This window comes from Atractosteus spatula, chromosome 28 (assembly GCF_055471065.1).
Source record: "Atractosteus spatula isolate fAtrSpa1 chromosome 28, fAtrSpa1.hap1, whole genome shotgun sequence".
NCBI classification, from domain to species: domain Eukaryota; kingdom Metazoa; phylum Chordata; class Actinopteri; order Semionotiformes; family Lepisosteidae; genus Atractosteus; species Atractosteus spatula.
In genome coordinates, this window is record NC_142733.1 from 3,448,019 (window position 1) to 3,472,977 (window position 24,959).

Below are 24,959 nucleotides of genomic sequence, written 5' to 3' on the forward strand. Positions count from 1 at the left end.
AATTTCTTTCTTTATGGGTCTGTTAACCGGTCCTTGCTCTTGGGGAACCTGCAGAACCAAAATGACCGTGTCGTGCCCAACGGCCCCTCGTCTGTGGCGGTTCTGATCGCTGAGGATAAAGTGAAGAGAATGAATGCCTTGTGCCTGGTGCTGTTCAGCTGGTGAAACCTGAATGTGTGCAAACAGCTTGTCGGACCGAGTCAGATTTGCTTCTCCGGCATCGTTTTCCTTATGTTTCTCATTCCTTTATTGTAGATCCGATGGGAAAAGAACATCACGCTAGGGGAGCCCCCTGGATTCCTGCACTCATGGTGGTGGTAGGTATCGGGATCCCGAGAACCCCGTCATCTCAGTGTTGTGAAATCAGAACGGTGACAATATGCATCTGCTGTGCAAATCTCATGGTGTGTTCTGACGCCTGATCAGACCAAACAGGTGCAGGTTAGCTTCCTTCTTACTTCAGATATTTCATGGAGGGGAAAAAAAATTCCCAAGAATGTCCTGGGCATTGTCTCTGTTCTCTGCTCAGGCTATAGAGGACACAGTCGATTTATAAATCAGTTATATATTCCTTTTAGTTAAATTTTGCAGTGTGTTTGTTCTATATCTACCCGGATTGGCACTGTTGTGTGTTTTCCATGGTTCGAACTCCGTCGCCGCACACGGGGGAGAATGAGGAAGTGTAGGCGGACTCCTCTGACCCCGCCCACCTTCCAGCCAATAGCCTTTTAACGCATCATGAGCAGCACCGCCCCCCTGCTGCCAGGTCAGCAGTGATTGGAGGAGAGGTGCGTCACTAACTGACCACACCGCCGGCCTGCAGGCCTCAAGCTCAGTTTGGGAAAGGCATGTCTGACTGGGAGTCGAACCCTGGGATCCGGACCCATTTGTTTCCTTTGCCCCGTTACCCTTGTCGGCGTGTATTTACACAAGCACCTGGGAGGCCTCAGCCACTCGGGACCCCCGTCACAGGCCCGGCCTCGAACCCGGGCTCGGAAAGCTCTGCCCACATTCAGCCTCATGCCTTTACCAGTTGAACTACTTGGGAGGCCACACCAACTGCGTTTCTGCATAACTGAAGTCTCCCAAAGAGGCATTTATCGTTCTGAGGGCCGCCTTTTGGAAAATCGTTAAGAAATCGCTGCCGTTCCCCGACGACCGATGGCCTCAGCTCAAGGGCGGCGGACCGGCTGATGTCCCGCGTTCCCGATGTCTCAGCACGCCGGAGCTGTGCATCTCTCTGCAGACGCTGGGGCAGCCGAGGAGACGGAAGACGGCAGGGGTCTCCCTGCCCCTTGTCGGGGTCCGCTCCCGAGGTGTGGGGTGTCTGTCTGGGCCAGGAATTCCAGGGAGATATGGGAGCCTTGTTTCTCCGCGGAGATCACTCCCCCCCCCTGCTCCCACAGTGTCCAGATGGTTAGGGAAAGCGCCCAGCCTCCCTCTCCCTGCTGTAACCTCTGTCTCCGACTGGCCTTTGTTAGCCGAGCAGGGAGAAACCGGATTAACTCCTTACATTCCAGGCTCCTTTGTGTTAAACAGCCAGACCCTGATCCCCACGCCCCCCCCCCCTCGTTCTCGCATTCCCTTTGTCGCTGTTGTTGTTTCCTGTTTGGAAGGGGACCCGAATGGCTGGGGGGGGAGGAGTCGTCGTCCCAGGACAGAGGGTTACTGGGCCGTGAAGTTTATGGAGGGGTCAGAGGGGGGCCTGGGGGCAGGGGGGTGGGGTTGGGCCTGGGGGTGTCACTAGCCCTCCCCGTTAGTGCGGTGCTGTTCCGAGATCCTGCTCCTCTTAATAAGCTTAATAGCTGTCCTCCGCCATGGCGATCGTCCTTGTGGCCATGTCTGACCTCTCACAGCAGCTCGGCACACACCCCTGCTGCCAGGCCTGTGACTTCCAGGGAACAGAACAGGAATTGGATTAAAAAAACGCATTCCAGTTTCAGGCCCTTGTGTCGCTTCTCTGTCCTTATGCGTCTTGCTCTTCCTCTCCTTTCCTATGTAGTTTTCTTTTAGGATTCAGCTGCCGAATGCATTAGTTCAGCCTAAAGGGGGGTGTTTCGCAAGCCTGCGGAGCAGTGGAAGAGCTCTCCGGGGCGTCCGAGAGACTGCCGCTGGCTTTGTCCCTCTTCGAGGGAATCCGTCCCTCCTAGCAAAGTGCAAGCCGCCCCCTCCCCTCCCCGTGCGCCAGGCCTTCCTGGTCGTCTGCGTCAGGCCCTGCCCCACGCGGGTGTAGGTGCCCGCTCGGCTTCGCGATCATCTGCGTGCCGTGGCGGCTCTCCGTTTTGTGCTCAAGGACGAGGGGCCCTGGAATTTCAGCTGCAGTTTCGGTTTCAGCTTCCTGCCCTCTCCTCCCAGAATGCTTCAGTCCGCAGGAGGCGACCCTTGACCCCCTTGCTGGCAAAACACCTGTGGCCAAACTTGACCGCTCCCCATGACCCGAGGTCGCTGCTCGTGTTCAGAAGGGACCGCCTGGCCCAGCCCGCACCTCCTTCCCAGCATGCCCTGAGCCCCCCGCCCCCTGCGCGGAGCTCTTCTGGGGCGAGCCGTTCTCCAGCAGGCTGGTTCGATTTGAGCCCCTCCCGGCGTCTCCCTCCAGCCCGGGCCCTGCCAGATCTGCAGCCTCTGGAGCGCCGTCGGAGAGGTGGGCTGCAGCTCCCGCCCCCTCTCGCCTGCGTTTCCAGCCCAGGCCTCTGAGCGGGACCCCAGAGAGCGAGGGGCAGAGGGAGGAGGGGGGTGCCTGGATGTCAGAGCCAGGGAAACTCCCAGAGGAGCTGGGACTGCCAGTGCAGCTGCTTGGACAGGCTCTCGATGAGAGAGGACAGCTTGAGTCTGCAGTCGCCGGGACACCCGATACAGCATCCCAGTGTGCTCCTCTCCCAGGATCGGCCGGCAGCTGATCCCCGGCCGTCGTTCTCTTTTTGCTTTGAATCCCTTCAAAAAGAGCAGGTCGATCCATGCAAATAAAATGACAGTTCCTTAATTTTTCCTTTTCCTTAGCTTTTTCATGGCGTCCGATTTTCCCTATGCGTTCCCTGGGGCTCATGGCCAGGCCTGTGTTTAAAAAGGGTGCTCATTTGCAGCCTGTACATTCGGGGAGTTTTAAAAAAATGTCCTAGTTGCAGATACTGACACTGTTAATTCCAAAACATTTAACAGGGGGATTGGAGGTTCACTGTTGGTGTGATCAGAGCATGTCTGGTGTGTGTGAAAGTGTTGATGTTTTTTTTTTCTTTATGGGTAACATGCTGGACAGTTTCTGTTTGCGGGGGGTAACCTGTCTTGTCATGTCTGCTCTTCCTGTTTGAATGTGATGTAACCGGGGCATTTGAAGAAGAGCTGTCAGATTACTGAGCTCTACAACTGACTCACACTGATATTTTTATTCCTCTTTTCACACTGCTTGCCTGACTTGTATGTTATTTAACTTGTTGTTGCTGCTGCTGCTGCTGTTCTGTGTTTGAGTTTTTCCTGAATGTTTTTGTCTCGGAGCCGACATGCAAATAAGCATTTCACTTGTGCACGCGGCTTACGGAACTGAAAAACTAAGATGATGTCGATGCCCGATGGAGCCTCACAGTGTTGTCTTCCTGCTGCAGTGTATTCTGGGACCTGTACTGTGCTGCCCCAGACCGGCGGGAGACCTGCGAACATTCCAGTGAAGCCAAGGCCTTTCACGACTACGTGAGTGACAGCTCTTCTGTTCAATCGCAGGGCAGGGGGGCGGGGTGTGGTTGGGTGGGTGTGGCTGGTGTATTGATTAGTGTGCATACTGTTTCCCCAACTCTTGCCAATTTAGTAGGTTGAAACAGCAACACAAATCATGTCAATTAACTTCGTGGCGCTCGCTCAGTATTCCTCAAAGTCGTAATGCAGACCCCCAGGCACGGGGGAAAGGGTTCCGAAGTTTGTGCCAGCGTGTCAGGGGGGAGTGTTTCTGTCTGTCTTGGTGTATCGTGCTGTCCTGTACGAGCTCTGCAGTGGTCGGTCTTGCCTTGTGGTTGGTTCTCAAACGCCGGTGGCCCCGTAGTTTCTGGGTGTCTTGATCGTGCAGCAGGTCAGAGGAGTTCCCTGAGGTGAGATCCTCCAATGCTTCTCCTATCTCCTCTCACACTCCGATAAGAGCTGCTTGGCTTTCCTTTTTTTTTTCCAATTCAATTCAATTCAATTCAACTTTATTGTCATTAAACTTACACAGGTGCATAGTATAATGAAAAGTGTTTCTCATTAGTCACTCAGGTGCAGTATATAAATAGGACAGAAGATGAGACAATAGACAGTTACACAATAGCAATAATAGTAACAACATGCAATAACATAACATAAATAACATGTAATCGAAAACTGTGCAAAATTCCGCAAACAGAGAAAATTTAACAGGACAAAAACAGTGCAAGGTAATTCTTGGAACAGTGCAAAAAAAATAGTGTGGTTAAAAGTAGTATGGTTAATTAATATTAAATATTATTATGCCTGTTACAATTTTACTGGGCTATCGAGGGGACAGTACAATTTTGGCTTGTGTGTTAGTCACAGGATGAAGAGATCCCAGCAGCCTGCAGACTGATGTTTTATATATTTCTGTGATCTGGCTGTGATGGGGTTCGGAGGCGGGAGGGGGGCTCTATCGAGGTGAGATGCTGGGTGAGCCACCTGTTTTGTGTTGCTGCAGTTTGAAACCGGCTGCCAGCCACTGTGCCCGTACCTGCACAGCGCGGCCGAGACGCGACGCAGTGCGAGACCGGGCTGCCTCGTTCCTCAGCTCTTCCTGTCTCCTGCCTCGTGCTTTAGCTCTCCGGTCTCCCAGTGGGTCTTGGTCCTGGGCTCCAGGCTGTGCCCGGACACTTTGACCTCTCACCTCTGCCTCCGCCAATGCAGGAGTTCAGGGGCCGTCTTGTGACGGGGAGCGCTGGTGCCCAGGTCTGTCCCCTTCTCATCAGTCCTGTTATTGCGGGGGTCCGTTCTCCAGCCTCGGGGGGTCACGTGCAGGAAAGGGTGAGGATTTGAAACACGCCGAGACTCTCACGGTTGCGTGGCAGAGGCAGAGAAGGATGTCTTGATGAGGTGGCGCGTCCCGGCCTCGCAGAAACATGTATTCTTGGCTCCGAGCCATTTTTCTTCAAATAAGATGCAAATGCAGCTCGTGTAGCATCCATGAAGGGTGGTGTAAAACTGTCCGTTTTATCAGAGGGCCCTGGCTTCCCCCTCATTTAGATCAGGTATAAGACTGACCCTGTGGGACCGTCTGGTGCGCAGTAGTTTGTGTGATCGAAGAGACCAGGCAGGAGTTTCCAGGGAACTGATGGCTGCGCTGATGGTGACTTTTTGGATAGAAAAACCTACAAATGCATGATCCCAAAACTGGCCTGGAGAATCCCTAGGCCTGCTACGCGTCCCCCAGCCGTGACTTCTTGAGACGTAATTGAATTACTTTATTGATTTAATTGGCGAACACAGCTGCTGTCGCCCAGGTCTTCAGCTCCCCTGCGGATCTGTAGCTTTTTCGGGCTGGGTTGGCTTGGGGATCTCCGACAGAGCAGGGAGATGGATAAAGACCCTCCCATTGCACAGCAGTCTAGTCCATTCCAGGTTTTTCTCAGCTGCAGGAGGGGGAGGGGGGTTGGTTGGTTGGTTTGAATGCTGGGGAGGGCAACCCTGAGGTCAAATATCCCGTCTCTGGAAGGTCTAGTCCAAGAATTAATGGCCCACTTCCCTTGACCTCTGACCCTGCTGAAGTTCACAGGGTCGGGACGCATCCGGTGACACTACCCCCCCCCAGCCCCCCTGCCCCCCTGCCCAAGGTGGACGGCTGGATTGATGACCGCTGCATGCTTCAGGCTGACCCTTTCCAGTGTTCTCTGGACGGAACTGACCAGTGTTGTTTTGGAAGTTTGAAACGGAGGTATCACAACAGGGACTTTAAGTACAATCCCTTCCCTGCTCCCTGTCGCCTTTTCAGTCGTTTGTGAAAGGTGTGTAATAATTCACTTGGTCAGGACACTGGGGTAACACCCCTACTCTTTTTGAGAAACGCCCCATGATTTTTAATGACCACAGAAGGTCAGGATATGCCTCATCTGAAGGACGGTGCCTCATTACAGTATAGTGTCCCCGTCACTATACTGGGGCATTAGGACCCACACAGACTGCAGGGTGAGCGCCCCCTACTGGTCCCACTAACACCTCTTCCAGCAGCAGCCTCAGCTTTCCCAGGAGTCTCCCCTCCAGGTACTGCCCAGGCTCACACCTGCTGGGAGCTGCAGGGTGACAGAGCTGCTCGGCCGGATGGGAGCAGGAAAAGCAGAACATGAGCTTGTTAACGCGAGTTTGGGATGCTGTTCCCACCGGTCCTCCCTGCAGTGTTGCGCGTCAGTCACCCTGATCGCCCTCCTAGGGATCCCCTGGGGGGCCACTGGAGAGGTGCTTCAGGTCCGGAGTCGACATTCCCGGCGCCATTGCCAGTTCTACAGCGGATTCTGCCCCCCCCCCCATCCAGCTCTTTAAGGAAAAGGCTGATCCGTGTCCATCGTCGCTTTGCAGAGGATGGGATTTCTCTCCCATCAGAGCCCGCAGCACCAAGCCAGCATCCACAGGGAGAACGGGGCTTTCCCAAAGCGGACCGAGATGCCGGAATTCCGGAGTTAAACAATGGGGCTGGGCCGGAATTCTGGGAAGACGGTCGGACGGGTTGCAGGCCGGGTTTGGGAGCTGCCGGCCAGCCCGGCGTGGCGGGGGAAAGCTCCGGGTTCATGCAGATAATGGAATACAGTGTGCTAATCCCCCAAATCCGGGGAATCTTTCAGGGCTAATCCTGGGATTTTATGAGATTGAAATGTTGGCAAAGGTCCCAGAATTTCGGGATTCCTGATCTTCAGGCTGCAAATCCCGTGTTTGTTAGGGACGTGTGCTTTTCTAAAAAATTATTTATTTTGCTTGTCAAGGCTTTGAAACTGGGACAATTCTACCAGCTATTGTGTCAAAAGTTCTATTCATTTATGTACATAGCATTTATCCTTTTAACAAACGTTACTGCGGACATATTAACATATCAGTAACTAAACAGCAAAAGGGAGATTCCAGGTGGTGTTATAACAGTGCTTTTTTTTTACTTATTCTGCTTAAATATCCCTTTTTTGTATTTGTAGATTTTTACAACATTGATTTTTGGTATTCAGATGTTTAAGGTGCAGCTGAGGTTATTTTTAAAAGAAAAGCAGAAATCAATGTTCATGGCTCAGGACTTACGCTTGGCAGAGCCGTGCCTTGTGGAGGGACAGGAGATTTTAACCCTGCGGAGCCCCCTACTGGTGGAAGGAGGTTTTTAAAAAAGGAAAGGCAGGATTAACAGAAGGCTGAGGGCTTTTTGCAGGCAGGGGACAGCCCTGCTTCCCCGACAGGTCCCTGTGCCCCGATCCGGGGGGGTGGGGGGAGTCGGGGTGTGCTCCGTTCCGAGTCCTTTCTGCAGCTGTGTGGGGTCGCGACCTCGGCTCAGCAGCGGGAGGTTGGGTCCACAGTGGGCGTTCTTCACCCCTCGGATCCGCCACACCTGCAGAGGTTTCATTTCTACTGCCGTAGCAGGGGGTTTTCAAACGGCACATCGGAGGGGGGCGACCTTGGGCGGGGTGAATTGTACTGCTCCAACGTCCGCTGAAGGGTTTCTGCGGTCTAGAATTTCGTCCAGCAGCTTTATTTTTTAAATCCCCGTCAGCTAGCTCCTCCAAAATCCTGAGCCGCCTTCCCCCCCACCTCTCTCTGTGACTCTGGCCTCTGACTCTCCCACCTTTCGCGTTTGAAGTGACCCCCGGCTTCAGCCCTGCTCCCCACTCCTCTCTCTATGTGGGGATCTGTACTGTCTCCCCTCGACCCCCCTTACTGCAGGCGTCTGCTGATGTCACTTCCGGGTCACAGCCCACAGCCCTGAATGTCCTGCAGGATCCTGGTCAGTCCCCCCCGCTAGCCGAGACATGGCTTGTGACGTGGCTGGAGCTGTCTGCTCTCCTCTGGAGTCTGTGCATCTCTTCCTCTCTCCCTGGCTTGGCTTCTCCGTGTTTGTTTTCCTCCTGCTTGTATGTTGCAGTCCTTTCCCTGCCTCTGGTCTGATTTACCTGCCGTCTCTCTCTTAGCCCCCCCCTCACCCCGAGCAAGGAGAGTGATTGGCTGATCTGGCAGCGTGCTGGCGGGGCCGGGGGTCAGGAACACGCTGGGGTCATAACGAGGGGATTGAGGGTTGCGGGCCCTTTCTCAAGCTCTGTGCTAGCCCTAGCCACCCTCTCCCGCTCTTCATCTCCAGCCACTGCAGTGGGGGGCAGTCCTTCTCCTCCTCATCCCCTCTCACGGCCTTCGGTGAGCTCCAGCACAGCTCCCTGCCAGGGGTGCCAGCCTCCCCCCGCCCTCGGCGTGCTGAACCCACCGAGAGACACGGCCTTTTTTCCTCTGTCTGGCCTTTGTGGGTCTTAAAAGTTCCAAATATCAGAGGGCTTGTCTTTGGCAGCAGTAGCTGTGTTAATACTGACCGGTACTGGCACTGAAGTTGTCTGGCTGGTTGCCTCTCTCCACGGTGTCTGACTGGCTGTTTTGTGGCGCGTGGGCAGGGAAGGGGTTAAGTGTGTTGAGTTCTAGGCGCCGGGGCTGTATCTGGACATGCTCAGTCGCTGCGGCATCATTAATATTTGATTTGAGCTCTGGAGTGCGAGTGCACAGAGAGGAGAGGGGGGGTGGGTCTGAGGGACAGCGCAGGAGTGGAGGCAGACACCCTGCTGGATCGCTGGCACTGCTCACGGGGAGTTTGAGCACACGTGTGTATCCCGTCTCCCTGCGGCGCCGCTCAGGAGGAAATCGCCCCCAGAACACGAAAAAACACGACTGCCACCTCCTCTTCCTCCGGGAATCTGAAACGCAAAATCTCAAGGGGGTCCGGGGTTCTCTGGGAAGACTCCCTCAACGGCGTGAGCTGGATTTCAGTAGTCATTTTGATCCTGTCCAAAAGGGCCGGATCAGTGCAGGCTTTGTCCCGGGCCATCCAGCGCCGAACCGCTCGAGAGTAGCAGCCACCCCAGTTGCTCACTGGCTGTTATGAGCAGAAAGGAGAAGCCTGTGTCACTGGAGACTGTGGTGCCGGGTTCAAGGTCTAATAGGATCTGGTCAGTGTAACATTGCTTACCTTTGCTTGCTAGAATCCCCCAAGGATTTAATCCGATTTGGCTTTATCCCAGAAATGTGCATCACGGAGGGCCATTTTAAGCGATTCCCGAACAGTAACATGCGCCTGTAGCTTTGCCGGCTGAGCCCCAGGTGCATTGTGGGACATGACCTTGACGTGCTCGTCAGTCCCGCAGTCAAACAGAACTCTTCTTTGTCCATCCAACTATTCGCACAGGTCTGTGCTGCTCCTAACCGAGCCGATGTGTGTGTGTGTGTGTGTGTGTAAGCTGTTGTGCTGATGGATCAGGCTGCGTGTGTGTGCAGGAGGTCACAAGGTCACTCCCCTCATGCAGGCAGAGGTGGGTTTTAAGTCCGAATCTCAGGGCCGCGTTTACGTTTTTAAAAGCATTCAAGATTGCGAGCTTTGGGGAAAAATGACCTAAGAGGACTAAATCTTTTTAGGATTCTGGTGTGTAAGTAAAGATATTTAGTGCTTATAATAATTTTATTTTAAGTAGCTATGCTATAAAAGTACAGCTTATGGTAGAGGGTGTTCTAATAATATCTTAACATTATTTTTAAAAGGGAATAACTTTATGTCTTGTATTTTGAGCTTTATAAAAGAAAAACTTGGTATTTTGTGGTCACTGTTCACTCATTCTACAGACATCCAGTTAAGTGTTAAAGGGATTTGTCCTACACGTCAGGCTGTGGGCTGTGGCTTCCCAGCGTCCTCCTGCTGGGGTGTAGAATTGGCTGTGCGGTCTGACCCGGCCGTGCTGATGTGGAGTCCAGCAACATGTAGAAATCGTTGTGTAGAATAACCACGCTGGTCTGGCCTGAAGGACCGGGAGTCTGAATCAGACCAGCAGCACAGCCGCTCATGGGCGTGGGCGTGTCTGGTGGGGGCCTTGGTGCTCGTGTCGGGCGTTACCCCCCGCTGTGCAAGGCTGGTGTACTGCTTGTGCTTGGTGCCCTTGCTTTTTGACCAAGTACCAGTTTCAGACGAGCCCCGGTCAGAACCGGGCCTGAGCCCAGAGGCCCTCCTTGGGTATGCCTTTTCCCTGGTACGTTTAAAGTGTTTTTCTAATTGTGTACAGTGGGGGGGGGTAATCCTTTACACAAAGGGTGGTGGAGGTCTGGAACAAGCTGTCCAGCTGTGGTGTTGAAGCCGATACCCGGGCTTCTTTTAAGAGCCAGCTGGACAAAGTCCCTGGATCAATTAAGTGCTAACTACCAGACGAGCTAGTCACTGACAAGTGTCTGGAGGCCATGTGGCCTATACATCATGCAGCAGTTTGGTAGTTAAAGTGGGACTGCAGCTCCTGTTTCTCAGATAGGTTATTTCATTGACAGTATTGTACAATTTTACACATTTTGAATTAAGCACGAAATCGTGATCTTTGTGAAAGTACTGCAAGTCGCCATGTCGCACAGCCCTGGTTTCGCCACGGGCGAGAGTGAGAGTTCTCACAAATTGTGACGTGAGGCGGCCCTTCCTGCTCACTAGTCACTGTGATGGCCATTGTAATGTGATGTACACGCAAATGAGTACAGGTGGTGCAGCAAACATTTCACCACAGAAATGTTCCAGCGTGATCTGCATGCAGAGTTAACAATTAAGTAGTATTTGCAAAACTGTCTCGAAGCCGAGAACAATATTTCTATTGGATTAAAAGAGATTCACAAGCCTGCTTGTTTACAGTGTGATAGGGCCACTGGAAGTTCTGTTGCCTCATTCTGAATTGCAGACAGGTTAATATGGCGCTGTGCATACCTTTTACACGTTAACACGTTACTGTGTGCATTTTACTTCCACTGTGGTTTGAAATGCGCTCATCAATGTTGATTCCTTCTTACTCCGAAATATTTTTAAAAAGCATTGCAGTTCCTCTTTAATTAATCAAGCAGTCTCATCCAGTCGTTTCCTGAAAGATCCTTGGTATGGGAAGATGTCTGGGCTGCTTGTTCCATACTCCCACAACCCTTTGTGTAAAGAAGTGCCTCCTGTCCTCTGTTTTAAAAGCACAGCTCTATGGTTTCCTCCTGTGTCTTCTGCTTCATGCTTCCCTGTTGGTTCTGATAAAGTGCCCTAGGGCGGCTCTACCTTTGAAAGATTTTGAATATTTATACAATTCTCCCTGCTCATGATTTAAAGAGGTTCAGCTCCTTAAGCCTGTCAGTGCAGGACATTCCCTTGCGCCCTGGGATTCATCTGGCTGCTCTCCTCTGCACCAATTCCAGAGCAGCAGAACCCGCTCTGTAACGTGGTGACCAAAACTGTAAGCAACAAACTAAATGAGCCGCTACCCACGCTTAATACAGTTTTAACGCAACACCCCTCAGATCCGTTTCTGCGCCTTCTCGGAGTATGTGCTGTGTCTCTTGCCAGGCTTGGCCTGTCCGGTCCTGTGGTCAGTTTGGACTTGCCACCTGCAGGCGGGTCAGTGGGCAGACAGGACCGCTCGCCCAGCGCCCTCCTCTCTGCCGCGACGCGCAGCTCTCGGTGGCAGTGCTGAAGTGTTCGTCTCCGCAGAGAGAGTTGGCAGGCAGTGCTGGCGGGCGCCGTGCTTGGCACTGGACCCTGTCTGGTGCTGTAGCGCAGGCTTGGCCAGGCTCTCTCTCTTTTTTGTTTTTTGTGGGAGGTGGGGAGAGGAATGGCTCTGGAGTAAGTGCCAGCATGCTGGTTTCAAGTACCAGCTGGGCACCCAAACTCGCGATGAAAATAAACCAGCCTCCTTTTAATATCTGTGAGAGCGCGTGGGGGTGCGGGTCTGTGTGTGGTGGGTGTGTGTTGGACGCCGTGCCTGTTAATTCTTATTGATCCGAGCTGCGAGTCAAACACTCAGACAGCGGATGAATGCAGAGTGCTTTGTATTTAAGAGTTTTCCAGTTTTGCCACACTTCCTTGCTGTTACAGCAGGATGCAATTAATCTTTCTGGGGCTCTGTAGACTTTCTGCATGTGTGTTGCTGTGCGTGCAAGCTCTGAGATCTATACCTCCCTGTCCCCTGTGATGAGCAGACACCCTGCCCTGCTCCTTGTGCTTCCTGAATGAATGGTCTCTCGGGGGGCCGAGCCCTCCCCAGGAATAAGCAGCTCTCTGAGATTGTTGGGGGGGGGTGGATGTGAGCTGCTCTCCCCAGCCCAAGCCCTTGAAGAACAGCAGTGGCCAGTCTGGGCTTGTTTGTATTCCCTGCGCACCTGATAGCGAGAGTTCTTCCCCTGCGTTTGTCTTGCCGTTGCTAAACACACGTCTTTAAAGATGTGTGGCGCAGCAGTCTTGAGGCTCTGGAGTCTGTTAAAGGTGATCCTGTGCCGGATTTCCCATTAGGCACTGCAGGCACAGTGGCTAGGGCCTACGAAGGAGGGAAACACTAGTGACTGACGAAAAACGAGCTGAAACAACACGCCTGCGATCTATTCTAGGTGCTCCAAATCGATAATCATACACTATCTAGTGGCTTTTCTAGAAACTAGAAGTATGGAAGTGATGGTCTCTCAACTCGCTCCATCAATCACCTGGTTTAGCATTAGAACACTTTAAAGTGCATCTTGTCAATCGATGTCAGTCAACCGTCATTGACCCCTCTCCTGGCACATTTCAGAGTGAAAGTGCTGAGGGCCTACGAGCACCACAGTCCGGCCCTGAGGTGATCTGGGGGTGCTGCTGGGCCCTCCAGACAGGTTCCAGCAGAGTTCAAGGTTTAAACGAAACCAGGTATCTTTAAGGATGTGAAACGCTCATCAGAGAGCTAAGGGTTTGTTGCAGCTGGGGTTGGTGGTGGTGATAAAGCTTCAGTAGAAGAGGGTGGGGGGGGGGGCAGTGTTTCCTCTAAGCTGTGCGAAATCAGCGCACCTAGGAAACTGAACCGCGCGCAAAAAATTAAATTCCCCAAAAAAGTATGATGATGATGAAACAAACACGGTCGTCAATTGCAAAATGCTAAATTGCTGTGAGAGGCCCAACTTGGCTGTGTGCGTTATTACCGCTACTCGACCATCGATATCTCTGCTCTCGTAGTCTCGTAGCTCCCTGCTCATGCTCGCTCCACACTCAGTCTCTATGACTGGGATCGCTGAATCGCTGTCCCGGTCTTTGGGATCTCTATGCTTCTATGAGAATGACTGTATTACCAAAAAATAATTCTAGGTTTACAGTTTTACATCCACGCCATTTAGTGCGCCCTTTTTTTTTCACTGGGGGGCAAAACAATTGCACATCTTGAAATTTTGGTGCACGCCGGCCATTAAGAATTAGAGGGAATGTTGGGGGGGTAGGGTTTCAGAGTCATCATCCCCCCCCCCCCCCCACATCTGGCAGGGCAGACCCACACGGATGCACACGCACACACTCGTGCAAATACGGGGCCTGTCCGTGCGATGACTGAGGGAGCCATGACGAGCCTCTTGTGCGTCACTTCAGTGCTATCTGGGGCATATTTACAGACAGTGAATTTAATGCACAGTAATTATTATTTTTATACCGTGGATTTCGCAGGCCTTTCTTCCAGACTGCAACAGCTCCCCACTGACCAAATTACTACCTCCACAGCTCTGTGCACCTGGTTCCCTGACTCTTGAGGATGGCAGGGGAGATGCAGAACGCTTCTGGCCAGCAATTTTTTTTTTTTAGAAAAACCTTCAGCTTTTCTCTGCAGGCCTGCTGCTCTCGGTAATGCTGGCTCTAAATCTTTTTTTTTTTTTTAAGCGTCGAGCTGTTGATGAATTAAATTCCTCTGCTGCTTTTTTTTTTAAAAGCATGTCATGGTTCAGTGCTAACTGCTTCTTGACGCAAGGCGGTGGGGCCGGAGGGGGGCCCCAGTTGTCTTTGTAAGTTCTAGCCTCCTTGCAAATTTAAAATCTGGGGGTCGGGGAATCAATATTTTTTTTGAAAAGGTGGATCTACTGTCCTGTGTGAGTCGATAACCCTGTGGCTGTGGCCCAACTTGCAGACAGAGCCTTTCCTTGAAACTTCGAGACGCGTGTCATCGAAATGCAGTTTTGGCTTCTGAGAAAGCAGATCGTCGGGGGGGGGGTGGGGGAGGGAAACTAGATTTTCTTGCACAAAGACTTGGGAGCCTTCTCGGGCGCCGTGTGCTTTGTAAAGCTCGGAGCCTGCAGGCCTCACATGTGGCAGGTGAAGTTTCAGATTGCTTTTTGAATTGAAAAGCGGTCAGGTATCGAGGTAGCTGGAGGTGTGGGACAGCCCGGTCCCGTTGGTACTGGATCGGGATCTCTCTGATCCTAGGGGATGTTTTCCCGACTGCTGGGGAAGCTGGAGATGGGAAGAGAACGTGGGGTTCGACGGACCCCAGCTGTCTTTGTAGGGCCGAGCTCTTGCCCCTCGGCCAATTAAAATCCGGGGACGGGGGGGGGGATTAGAATTTTAAAAAAGGGCGGATCAGCTGTCCTGCGGTAGTCAGTAACCGTGTGCCAGTAGCTTTACAGGAAGAGCGCCACTGCCCTGCCCCTGGGGCACTGGCAGCGTTGGCACCAGGGCCGGGGGTCACGCGGAGTTCAGCCGGAGAGGGTGCCCCGCCCCCTAGCTGCTCACAGGCCCTGCGGAGTCTGCAGGCCCCCGGGCTGGGCGCTGGCGAAGGCGGGGGGGGGGGGGCAGGATTCGTGCTCAGCCCTCCTGACAGGGTGACCTGGTTTCTGTGCGGCTGTGGCCTCCGTTCCTCTAATCCCTTCAGTCCGCAGCCAGATTAATGTCTGTTCCATATTGTCCGGGGGCGGGAGAGCGCCTTCCACAAAAAGGCTCAGCTCGTGGAGAGGGCGCCTGTTTACTAGACGAGGCATCAGGAAGCGTGCTGCACCCTTCCCCCCCCCCCACCCCGTGCACGAAGGAGATGTTACCTGGAGCCCCGACGTTCAGAGCCTTTCTGGAAACTTCGAGACACGTGTCATCGAAATGCAGTTTTGGCTTCTGAGAAAGCAGATCGTCGGGGAGGAGGGGAGGGAAACTAGATTTTCTTGCACAAAGACTTGGGAGCCTTCTCGGGCGCCGTGTGCTTTGTAAAGCTCGGAGCCTGCAGGCCTCACATGTGGCAGGTGAAGTTTCAGATTGCTTTTTGAATTGAAGAGTGGTCCGGTATCGAGGAGGGCCTGGCCGGGGCGGCTGGAGGTGTGGGACAGGTGTGGGTTTTCCGTGGGTACTGGCTCGGGATCTCTCTGAGCCTGGAGGATGTTTTTGTGCCTCCGGTGTTCGGCCCGGGCGCCATCGTCGGGTGTCGTGAGCGAGACGGTTCTGGAGCCCGGATGGAGAATACCGTCAGGCTTCTGTGGCTCGGAAAGAGCCTCCCGCGGTTTAAACGCAAAACATATTAACAGGCACCCCGGCTCTGTGCTCCCGCTGCCCCTGTAATACCGAACCGGTTTCCGTCACGATCTTGAGCTGTGCGTTGGCACCCCCTCATACAGAAGTGGGTGCCCCCCCCCCCCGTGAGCTGCCACCTCTGGGTAACCTTGCTAGGTAACGTGCCACACGCCCCAGGTGAGAGAAGAGACCTCCAGACCTGCCCTTCTGCGCTTTGCTGTGGCGCACCGCGGTAAAAGCAGAGGCGGGTGGCAAGCATGGTAAAGGTGTGTTAAAAGGCTTAAAATCGTGGTGAGCGTGTGGGGAAAGGCCTAGAGGGTGAAACTGTTCTTCATCAGGCAAGGGCCTTAAACGCTATAAACCCAGGGGGAGAAACTGCAGGAAAACGGCACACATCCGAGCGAGAAGCAGGAGCTTCAGATTAGTCATCAGATTACAGGCGCACACACGTGCAAGTCCACACACACACACACACTCGGACTGTTTCAGAGGCAGTCTGTCTCGCGGGTCAGCTGGCAGGACTGGGCCCGGTATCCATGGTAACCCTGCGCTGTGTATGTAAAACACAGAAGTGCTTTGGGACCGGCGGGGGGCTGTGCCAGGCCCCCCCCCGCCCCTCTCGCTCTCCCGGCTCCTCTCCGCGTTGGTGCTGCGGCGCTCTTCGACCTTGAGCCCCGCTCCTCGGGCGGATGTGGGGCCGCCTGGCTGCGCTCTCTTGCGGGTCCTGTCCCCCCGGCGGCGCTCCGCGTGCGCGGACGCGTTGGCTCTTGCGGGTCCCGGTGTGGACATCTCGGAGGCGCGGCTGCCGTCCCCTCCCGAGGGCCAGCGGCGTCGCACCGGAGCCCCGGCGGCCGAGAAGGGCTCCTGCCATCGGCAAGGCGGTGGTCCGCGCTCCTGAACGGCGCCGCCGTTGGCAGGACGTTGCCCCTCGGTGTCGGCACCGGGACAGCCGTCGCTGGGCCCGAACGCCGCGCGGGTTTCCCTCGGCAACCGAAGAACTAGCTCGCCCGCGGTTTCCGAACGGAGTCCCGTCCGGTCCTCCCTCCGTCGGGACCCCTGGCTACCCCACCGGCCCTCTGCCCAGCTGAGACGGCAGCCGCCAGCCTCCGGGGTCCGAGCGGCCCGGGCCTTCTGTTCTGGCGCCCTCTCGGTTCCGTGCGGTTTTCCTGGAGGTGCAAGTCAGCGGGGGTCGATAGTCCGTTAAGCAGCATCGATCGCAGCCGTTTAGTATCCTGGACGGCGACTTAGGATGGGAAATCAATGGCGGCCATTGAGGGAGCCGCTGAGATAGGGCAGCGATGTGCGCGCAGGCCAGGGATATCATCCGTCTTCGTTTGCCTTTCCATCATTCGTGCTTGTACCCCTGTCCCGGCCCTTCGTGCTCCCGGGGCTGGCCGGGGAGCCCCGAGACCGAGGCACGGAGAGGAGGGAGAGTGGGGTGTCTCCTGAGTCCTCTGCCTCCCTGGTGCTGGGCACAGGGGGGCGTGCATCTCGGGGGATACAGGGGGCGACGCGTCTTGGGGAATCCACTGCTCCGGGGGCATCCCCATCTCCCCCTCTCTGGCGTCGGCGGCGGGTGTGTGTGTGTGTGTGTGTGTGTGTGTGGGGGGGGGGGTGGGCCCAAGTGGGACGGTCTCTGGGTCCTCATCGGGGTCCGGAGCAAGACCAGGCCGGCGCTGGAAGGGACGGTGTGTGGGCTGAGGTCCGGTTCTGCGCCGACGGCGCCGGACTCCGGTCCCGGGTGCGGACGCTGGGTGCTGCAGCACGGTCCGCTGTGCCAGTTGGGTGGGCAAGGTGTCGGCACAAGCAGGGTAGCTGTTGCCCCCGAGGTCAGCGTTAGAGTCCGAGATGCCGTGGGTAAAAGCGTCTGCCAGGCGAACTGGTAACAGTGGTGAACTGGACCAGTTTAGGCTTTTCCTCCGGGTCTGTCCCCCTCCTCCCCAATTGCCAGGCACTCTAACAGCAGCAGAGAGAGAAGGAGTGGGCTTAGTTTCTTCTTCTTCTTATAATAATAATAATAATAATAATAATAATAACATCACTTTATTAACCCTTTACAGTTTCTTGCATTAGGAATTATCTTTTCGCAGACCCCAACTTGCTCTCCATGAGACACACAGACAGGGAGAGAAGCGGGGGGTCAGAGCGCAGGGTCAGCCATTGTACAGTGCCCCTGGAGCAGCTGGGGTTAAGGGCCTTGCTCAGGGGCCCAACGGAGTAGGATTCCTCTGCCGGCCGCGGGATTTGAACCGGCAACTCTCCAGCCACAGGCGCAGATCCTGAGCCACAGAGCCACTGCTTCTGCCTGGGGGGGGAGGTATATGTTGTCGGCAGGTGGAGGAGAGTGGGGTTGTGGCGTTTTTGAGGGCGGCCGTTTGTTTTCCGGCGCTAGGGGAGCGTGTCTTGTTGCTCGCGGTGTGGAGGAGTTCCCGGACAGCAGCCCCCTGGGGGTGGTGCAGGGGGGTGCCCACCCTATTTTAAGTTGCCGGTTCGTATGTCGCAGCTCCCCCCCTCCCTCTTCCTGCCTGCACTTCCAGGGACCTGTGGGGTGGGGGGGGTCCATTAACCCTTCGCTGTCCCGCCCGCCATTCTGCTCCGCACGCTGCTCGGAGCTCAGCCCCGTCCACCGGAAAGGGAGAAGAGTGGAGTATTTGCTGCTCCCACACGCTTCGGGATCCGAAATCGTCTCGCTGCCGTTTGTGGATGTGCTGTCGGGGGGGGTCAAAGCCGTTTGAAATCCCAGGAACACTCTGCCACTTCAAGCGCCAGAGCTCTGGAAACCCCCTTCAGGGCAGTCTGGCCCCCCCAGAGCCGCCAGGAGCTCTGCCAGCAGCTCCGGGCCTGTAGGGGTATCAGGCCATTCGCACAGCAGTCAAGTACTGCCACCGCGTGCGGGGGGCGGAGGGGGGGGATTCTGGACTGTGTCGAAGCGAGACTGGGCCCCAGGCCCCGAGAGAGGGCGTCGATCGCAGCCTGTCCAGGCCCCTATTTCGCGGAGTCATTCAGGTCATTGTTGCTCGGGTGCGATCGGACAGACGAGAGGGAGGGGACAGCTGTCGAAGTCACTGTGGCGTGCAGGAAGGTACCTTTGGGGACAGAGCGAGGAGGAGAGGGGACGTTTCCTGCACCGACGCAGGAGCGTCCTCTGTTGCTGTTGCTGTTGCTGCTCCTGGCGTGAAGGAGAGGGGAGCAGGTCTGCGGCGTCTCTGTCCCATCCCTCTCCCACCCGGCTCCCCAGCGCCGGTTCAGGGCTGGCCTTTGGCCATGATGCGCGTGTCAGACATCCAGTACACAAAAGTGCAGGGAACCCCACCATCAGGAATTAACACGAGGTATCTGTCCTTCTAAACACATTCCCAGCAGCGAGTTACAACACGAAACAAAACTTCTGATGCCTTGACGAGAGGAGGTTGAGAGGGGACAGGATGTAACTCTGCAGATTGTCGAAGGTCAGCTCAGCAGAACTCTTCCGAGTGACCAGACACATGGGCACAGTATGAAGTGCATGTAAAGCTGAAACCAGGAAGCCCTTCTTTAATCAAAGGGCTGTGGGGGTGTGGAGCCGTCTGGAGTGGGAGGCTGCAGAGGAGCCCATTCCACACTGAAAGGAAGCGAAGGAGACAACGTTTCGGCTGTGGAGCGTCCTTCAGGCAGGAAGGAGACGCGCCTGACGAAGGCTCCGCAGCCGAAACGCTGTCTCCTCTCTTCCTTTCAGTGTGGGACCAGTTTCCACGTGTTCCTGCGGAACGATCCGCCCAGCCACGTTTGCCATGTTTAAACACCAGCCCTGGCATCTTTCAAGATGGAGATTGATTAGCTACTAATGACCATACAAGCTAGATGGGCAGAATGGCTCCTTTTGCTTGTAAATGTTCTTGTGTTCAAAGAGGAAACGAGCAGTGGGAATTCTGGGCCTGGGTCTCCTGTGCCGTTTGTTTTTGGGGGAAGTGCATCTTGTGGAGTCTTATGGAGTCTGGACAGCCAGGCAGTGTCAGCCCGTCTATACTGTTTTCGGGATGTTTGTCCCAACAGGTATCCTTCCTGGCTCGTGACAGGACAGGTTTGTGCTGTTTTAGTTCCTATATCCCCGCAGTCTGACTGGTTTTCTATGGGAGCTGCTGAGCAGGGCTGTCCAGGAGATGGCTGGTGTTCGTGTGGCTGCAGAGCTATGCTCCCTCCCTCCCTCTCCTTTTCTTTTTCCCTCCTTCTCTCCTGCTCTCTCTCCATCCTGGTCTCCTGTTCTCATTCTTTCTCAGCCTCTTTCCTTTCTTTGTCTCTCTCCCCCTCCCTTCTCTGCCCTTATTTTCCCGAGTCTCTGCCTCTGTGGGCCTCTCTAGCGGTCTCTCTCTCTCTCCCCCCCCCCCTCTGCCTTGTTTGTCTCGCTCTGCCTGTCCTCCAGCCCCTCTGCCTCCCTCTCCTTCCTCTCCCCCTCCTGCGCTCGGCGCGGGGGACAGGGAGGTGAAAGCTGAGCAGATTACAGCGCTGTTTAATCTTGACTGGCCCACCAGGGAATTTCTTCCACACTTGCCTTGTGTCCAGGCAGTGTGATGGGGGAGGTTGCCGTCTGGTCCAGACAGCCTCACTTGTTCAGTCTAGCAGGAGGTAGGTGTTTGTGTGTGTGTGTGTGTGGGGGGGAACAGCTGGGGGTAGTTTTTACCCCCCCCCAGTACTACTCACTTCAATCTGATGCGTCCTTGAATTTCAAGACTAAATCAGGACCCTCTGTTTCGGCAGCTAGAGATATAACATAGATCAAATATGCAAACAGAATTTAGAGCAGAGATGTACACATGCTGGACCTGCTTCACAGGTCGTGGGTCTTGGGTTCAGTTCTGGCCTGGGGATCCTTCTGCGAGGAGTCTGCATGCTTTCCACTGTGGTTTGTGTGGGTTTCCTCCCAACATTGAAGCGCATGCTGTCTAGGACAATCTCTGCGTCTGTATCCTGTCTGCCGGGCTAGACTCTGGCTCACTTGCATCGAAGTGACCGATATATTGAAAATGGCGGAAAGCGTGTACGTCCATCTGGTTAATTTTTATAAATGATTCTGCTGCTGCTGTTATCCAGAGCAGCCTTCATCTGAAACCCATTTATTACAACTGGTGGTTTTACCGGAGCTGCCTGAGTGAATTGGCTTGCTCGAGGGTACGACCGCAGTGTCTCCGCCGTGATTCGAACCTGCAGCCTCCCAGCTCAAAGTGCAGAAGCCTGACCACTACAGCACACTGCGGTTAACCACCTCTTAGGAAGTGTATGTGGAATGCAGCATTACACAAAGGGTTGTAGAGGTGTGGCGCAGGCCATGCTGTTAGAGCTGATACCCTGCCATGTTTTGAGACACAGCTGGGTCAGGTTCTCTAGCAACCTAACCAGTAAGAGAGAGAGTATTTATCCACAAGGGACAACTTGTTTTACAGCAACAGACAAGATGAAGAGAATCCAGAAACGAACAGTTTACATTAACAAGAGAGCTGAGCTGTTGCTGTGGAGCAAGGTTATGGCCCCGGGTATAAATGAGAACTGATCCCTGCTTGTTTAGAAATGGGGAAATCTGTATTTGTGATCTACAGGGAGTAATTCGAATTACCAGCACAGGGTGGGAATGGTGCTCAGGGATGGAATAGACTTCACGCAGGACTCCTAACTGGTAGACGTGGGGCCGTAATATCAGCCCCAGCGGCCTTCTGACACTCCATTCTCAAACCGAAGTCCTTAAACCAGCAGATCAGAGTGAAAGCTCAAGCAGATTTGATACGAGACTGATCAAACACGACCAGCAGCAAATGACCATCCTTAAAACGTCTAAGCTTCCTTAAGAAAAGTGGACGCTGTTTTTCGAAAATGGAATTGATGTTTGCCTCAAAATTGAACCAGCAGTCCAGAACAGTCTCTCAGTACTTGTAGTGTTGTTACTAGTGAGATGGATCTGGTCTGTGGCCGGACTGTTGCTCTAGTGCCGGGTGAGGGGCCGTTCTGGAAGATAGGACTGGATATCAATACTGCACTTGATGCTTTTGTAGGATCAGATCAAAAGCAAAAAATGCAGCCAGTAGTTAATAAACATGGATTTGAAATTAGCGTGCAAAACCACATTAGTGCTGGAGCCGCAGGCATTATTACGGCATGTGTTTGAGTCGGTCTTTGTTGTTGGTAGCGAGTCTGTCCGGAAGCCCGTCCATTACTGCTCATCTTCCCTCCTGCTGTCGCAGGTATAGAGAGAGTTTTTCTTCTGAATCTTTTTAGCTGGGTCGCGCAGCCCGTCTGTGGCTGGTGTGATGTGTGAACTGGGGGGGGCTGGTGGTCCCTGGGTGGCGATGGGCTCCCCTGCTCAGCTGATGGACCTGACTGTGTGGCCGAACTGCAGAGCCCAGCTGCCCAGCCAGCCGAACCCAGACCCAGCGCTGGCAGACTGCAGGCTGGCTGTCTCTGGCGCTTCCTGTGTTGCCCAATTGCTTAATGAACTTTTCCAGAATATCCTCGGTATCCCACATCCCAGCAGTCCGAGGACGGACAGACGGATTTCTCGGGGGGGTTCTCAGCCAGTCGGGTTACTGGGAAGCAGCTGGGCCGTGAACCCCAGCCTGTTTTCTGGGGTGCTCCTCTCTTTTGTCCGGCCTGGCGCTGCGGGGTGTGTGGGCCGAGCGCGTCGGGCAGTCTCAGGCTGCCTCCTTCTGAATCTGCGCCCCTGTTTCAGCCGAAATAGGGCAGCTGCCTTCCTCTCCTCCTTCTCCCTCTTCCTTTTTTTTATTATTCGGCAAGCCTGTGAGGAGGCTGTGCCTCCTCTTTCGGGATGCCTGGGGGCGGGGGGGGGGGACCGTGGCGCAGACGTGACCCGTTGCCATGACAACAGCTTCTCTGCGCAGCCGGCCCGCCCCCATTGGTCGAGGTGGAGGGAGGGGGGGGTGTCGCTCGCGGAGGCCAGGGGGAGGAAGGGGTAGCGGCAGGCGACCCCAGACCCCCCCACATACATGCATACACGCACACTCCCCCCCCCCACCCCCCAGGGACGTTGTGGCCTACACGTGTTCATGTGTGGAATTAGCATAAAAGAGGGAGGGGTGTGGGAGAAGACCTCTCCCCTGGGTCCTAGTGCTCCTCCCGGTTTGGGTTCTGGGAAGGCCTGGGGGTCGTTCGCCCACCTCTCCTTCAGCTGCTCTCTCTTTCACCTGCTCGTTGGTAACGTTTCCGGAGCTGTTGGCATTTCGGAGCCTGGGCACATTAAACCGAGCCGGCCCTGTGGATGGCGTCGCACGCGGCTGTCGCGAGATCCCCGAGCGGCGCTGGGGGCCTGACGCATACGCTCTCGCTGCACGCTGTAGGCAGAATCCCTGACACCTCTGCCCTCTTCCTCTCCTTGGAACACGTTGTTCTGTGCCGTTTCGCTAAATGCAAATTTGCTAAAAAGCTTTGATTGGAGTTTTGTTTTTTTTTTAGTTAAAGAACTGCGGAAATCAAAGTCAGATGAGCTAGTCTGTTCCTTTTTTTTTCCTTTTTCGGAGGAAGGGGCGCTCACCTAGGGGGTACGTCCCTCCTGTCCGACAGGGACGTCTGGGAACAGACCTCCATGTGTGTTTATTTACCACACAGAGCCCTGGTCCTCTTGGTTTTACCCAGAATTCCTTTCTTGACGCGACCAGTACCAAGGTTGCTGTAACCTCTGCACAGTCGTCGGATACCGGGGGGGGAACGTTGCTCTGGAAAACTCCTACGGAAACAGGCCGGAGTCCTCAGCAGGCTGCGAGGACAGGGGTCGGCAGGAGAGGCCGGACGGTGTGTGTCGGGGGGGGGGGGAGGGGGGACACAAATCATTACCAGAAGTTGAGAACAAGGCTCAGTGTCAGAGGGGCCACAGAGAGGGGGCAGACTGCTGCTGCTGCTGCTGCTGCTGTGTGCTGTGGAGGTGGGGGGGTGGGGGACTGCAGTCTTAACAAAAAACAGCTTGTCCAGGACGGGGAAAGTCGGGGAGCGGAGGGGGTTGGGGGGTGGTCCCTGCGGCGGGATGGCTGTGCGAGCGCTTGCGTGTGGGGTTCGACAGGAGCCAGTGGGATCCGGGACAGGTCCACGGGCGCACAGCCCGTCTCGCCAGCCCCTCCGCGGCCCCCCATCTGATTGCCGGCCCTGCTCTTAGGCCGAAACGGGGGCACGTTTCCGTCTAGAAAGCTGGGCAGCACGGAGGGGCCCCTCCACCTCTCCCCTTCCTGCTCTCTCGCTCTCTTGTTGCGGAAATCCGGGGTTCTGCTAGAACGCTGCCGGTGTTGGGAAGAAAGAGGGGAGCGACTTCCGTGATGCCCACTGGGGAAAATAATTCCCACGCCCCTCCCTGCCCCCCCCCGCTCTGACCTGACCTGCGGACTCTGGTTCCAGGTCTGTTGCTCTGGGAGTGGACAACCAAGGGCTTACCAGTCCAGTCCAGACCCTGTGCACTACATTGGGGGAGCGGTTAGGGTCGCCATTTTTGAATGGGGTCTCGCCCCTGGATTGGTCTGCCTTCAGGTTCAGCCGCTGTGAAGAGCGCCTCCTGTTGGTGTGCCTGTGGCAGTGCGGGTGGGCAGTGTAATGAGTGTCCCCCTCTTCCGTTTCTCTTTCCCTCAAGCCCGTGCTGGCTGCGCTGGTGCGTGGCATGGCGGGGGGGGGGGTTAGTGTTGTCATGGCAATGCGTGCGCGTGTGTGATGTCCGCATGTGTCGGTCTCTCTCCCTTCCCTCCTCTGTCCCAGTCTCTCACCTGTCTGTTCTTTTTTTTATTCCATCTTTTATTTGCTTTAGCTACCTTCTCTTCCTCGATTTCCCCCCCCCACCCCACCTCCCCAGCTGCCCCCCTCCCAATCTTTTTCCCGGTCAAATGGAGAGTGAAAGAGGAATTTTCCAGCGTTGCTAACACAGGTACTCCAGGACAAAGCAACAAGCTGGCATTGCCAGATAAGTAACTGTGTGTGCAGTGTTGGCCAATACACTCGCATTGCTTATAAATCCCTCGCCTTCGTTTCTCTTCCTCATTCCCTGCTTTCTCCTCCCCCCACCCCTGCAGTGCCCCAGGCTCTGGCGGCTCCACAGACCCCTCATTGTCTCTGGGAATGCTGTCGCTGTCAGCCCCCCCCCCCTCACCCCCCACTGGGAAGGGGGTTCACTGTGTGCTGCTGCCCCAGGTCCTACTGGCCACCCTGTTCCTGGCGCCGTCCACCAGGGCGTCAGCGAGTGGGCGAGGGAGATGGGATACTCGCTGCAGAGGGGAGGGACCTCTGTCCGCCCGGACTCTGAGAGAGTCCCTCCCTCCCTCTCGGTGGGCTCCCCGGGGGCCGCCTGCAGCCCCAGATCTTCCTTGTGGAGGTGCAGCGTGTGTCTGTGTCCAGCCAGCCAGCTCTGATCCTGCCTCTGCCCTCCCTCTGCCCCGGTTGTGCGGGCTTTGCGTGCATGAGGAGGGCATCTTCATGGGCAGGGCCTGCCCAGGCTCCCCCCTCGGGCTCTGCCGCTGACAGGCTGAGCACCCGGGTCTTTGTGCTCTTG

At 55.2% G+C, this 24,959-nt stretch overlaps 1 protein-coding gene across 5 annotated transcripts in view; it reads left to right on the forward strand.

Annotated features, from left to right (window-relative positions):
• ssbp4 (single stranded DNA binding protein 4) overlaps positions 1–24,959 on the forward strand; it is a 73,030-nt gene that overhangs the window by 20,163 nt on the left and 27,908 nt on the right. For all 5 annotated transcript variants that reach the window (XM_088907511.1, XM_088907510.1, XM_088907509.1 and 2 more), the window contains exons 3-4: positions 256–317; positions 3,597–3,681. In XM_088907511.1, coding sequence (XP_088763637.1) covers positions 256–317; positions 3,597–3,681 — 147 coding nt within the window. The remainder of the gene's footprint in view (positions 1–255; positions 318–3,596; positions 3,682–24,959) is intronic.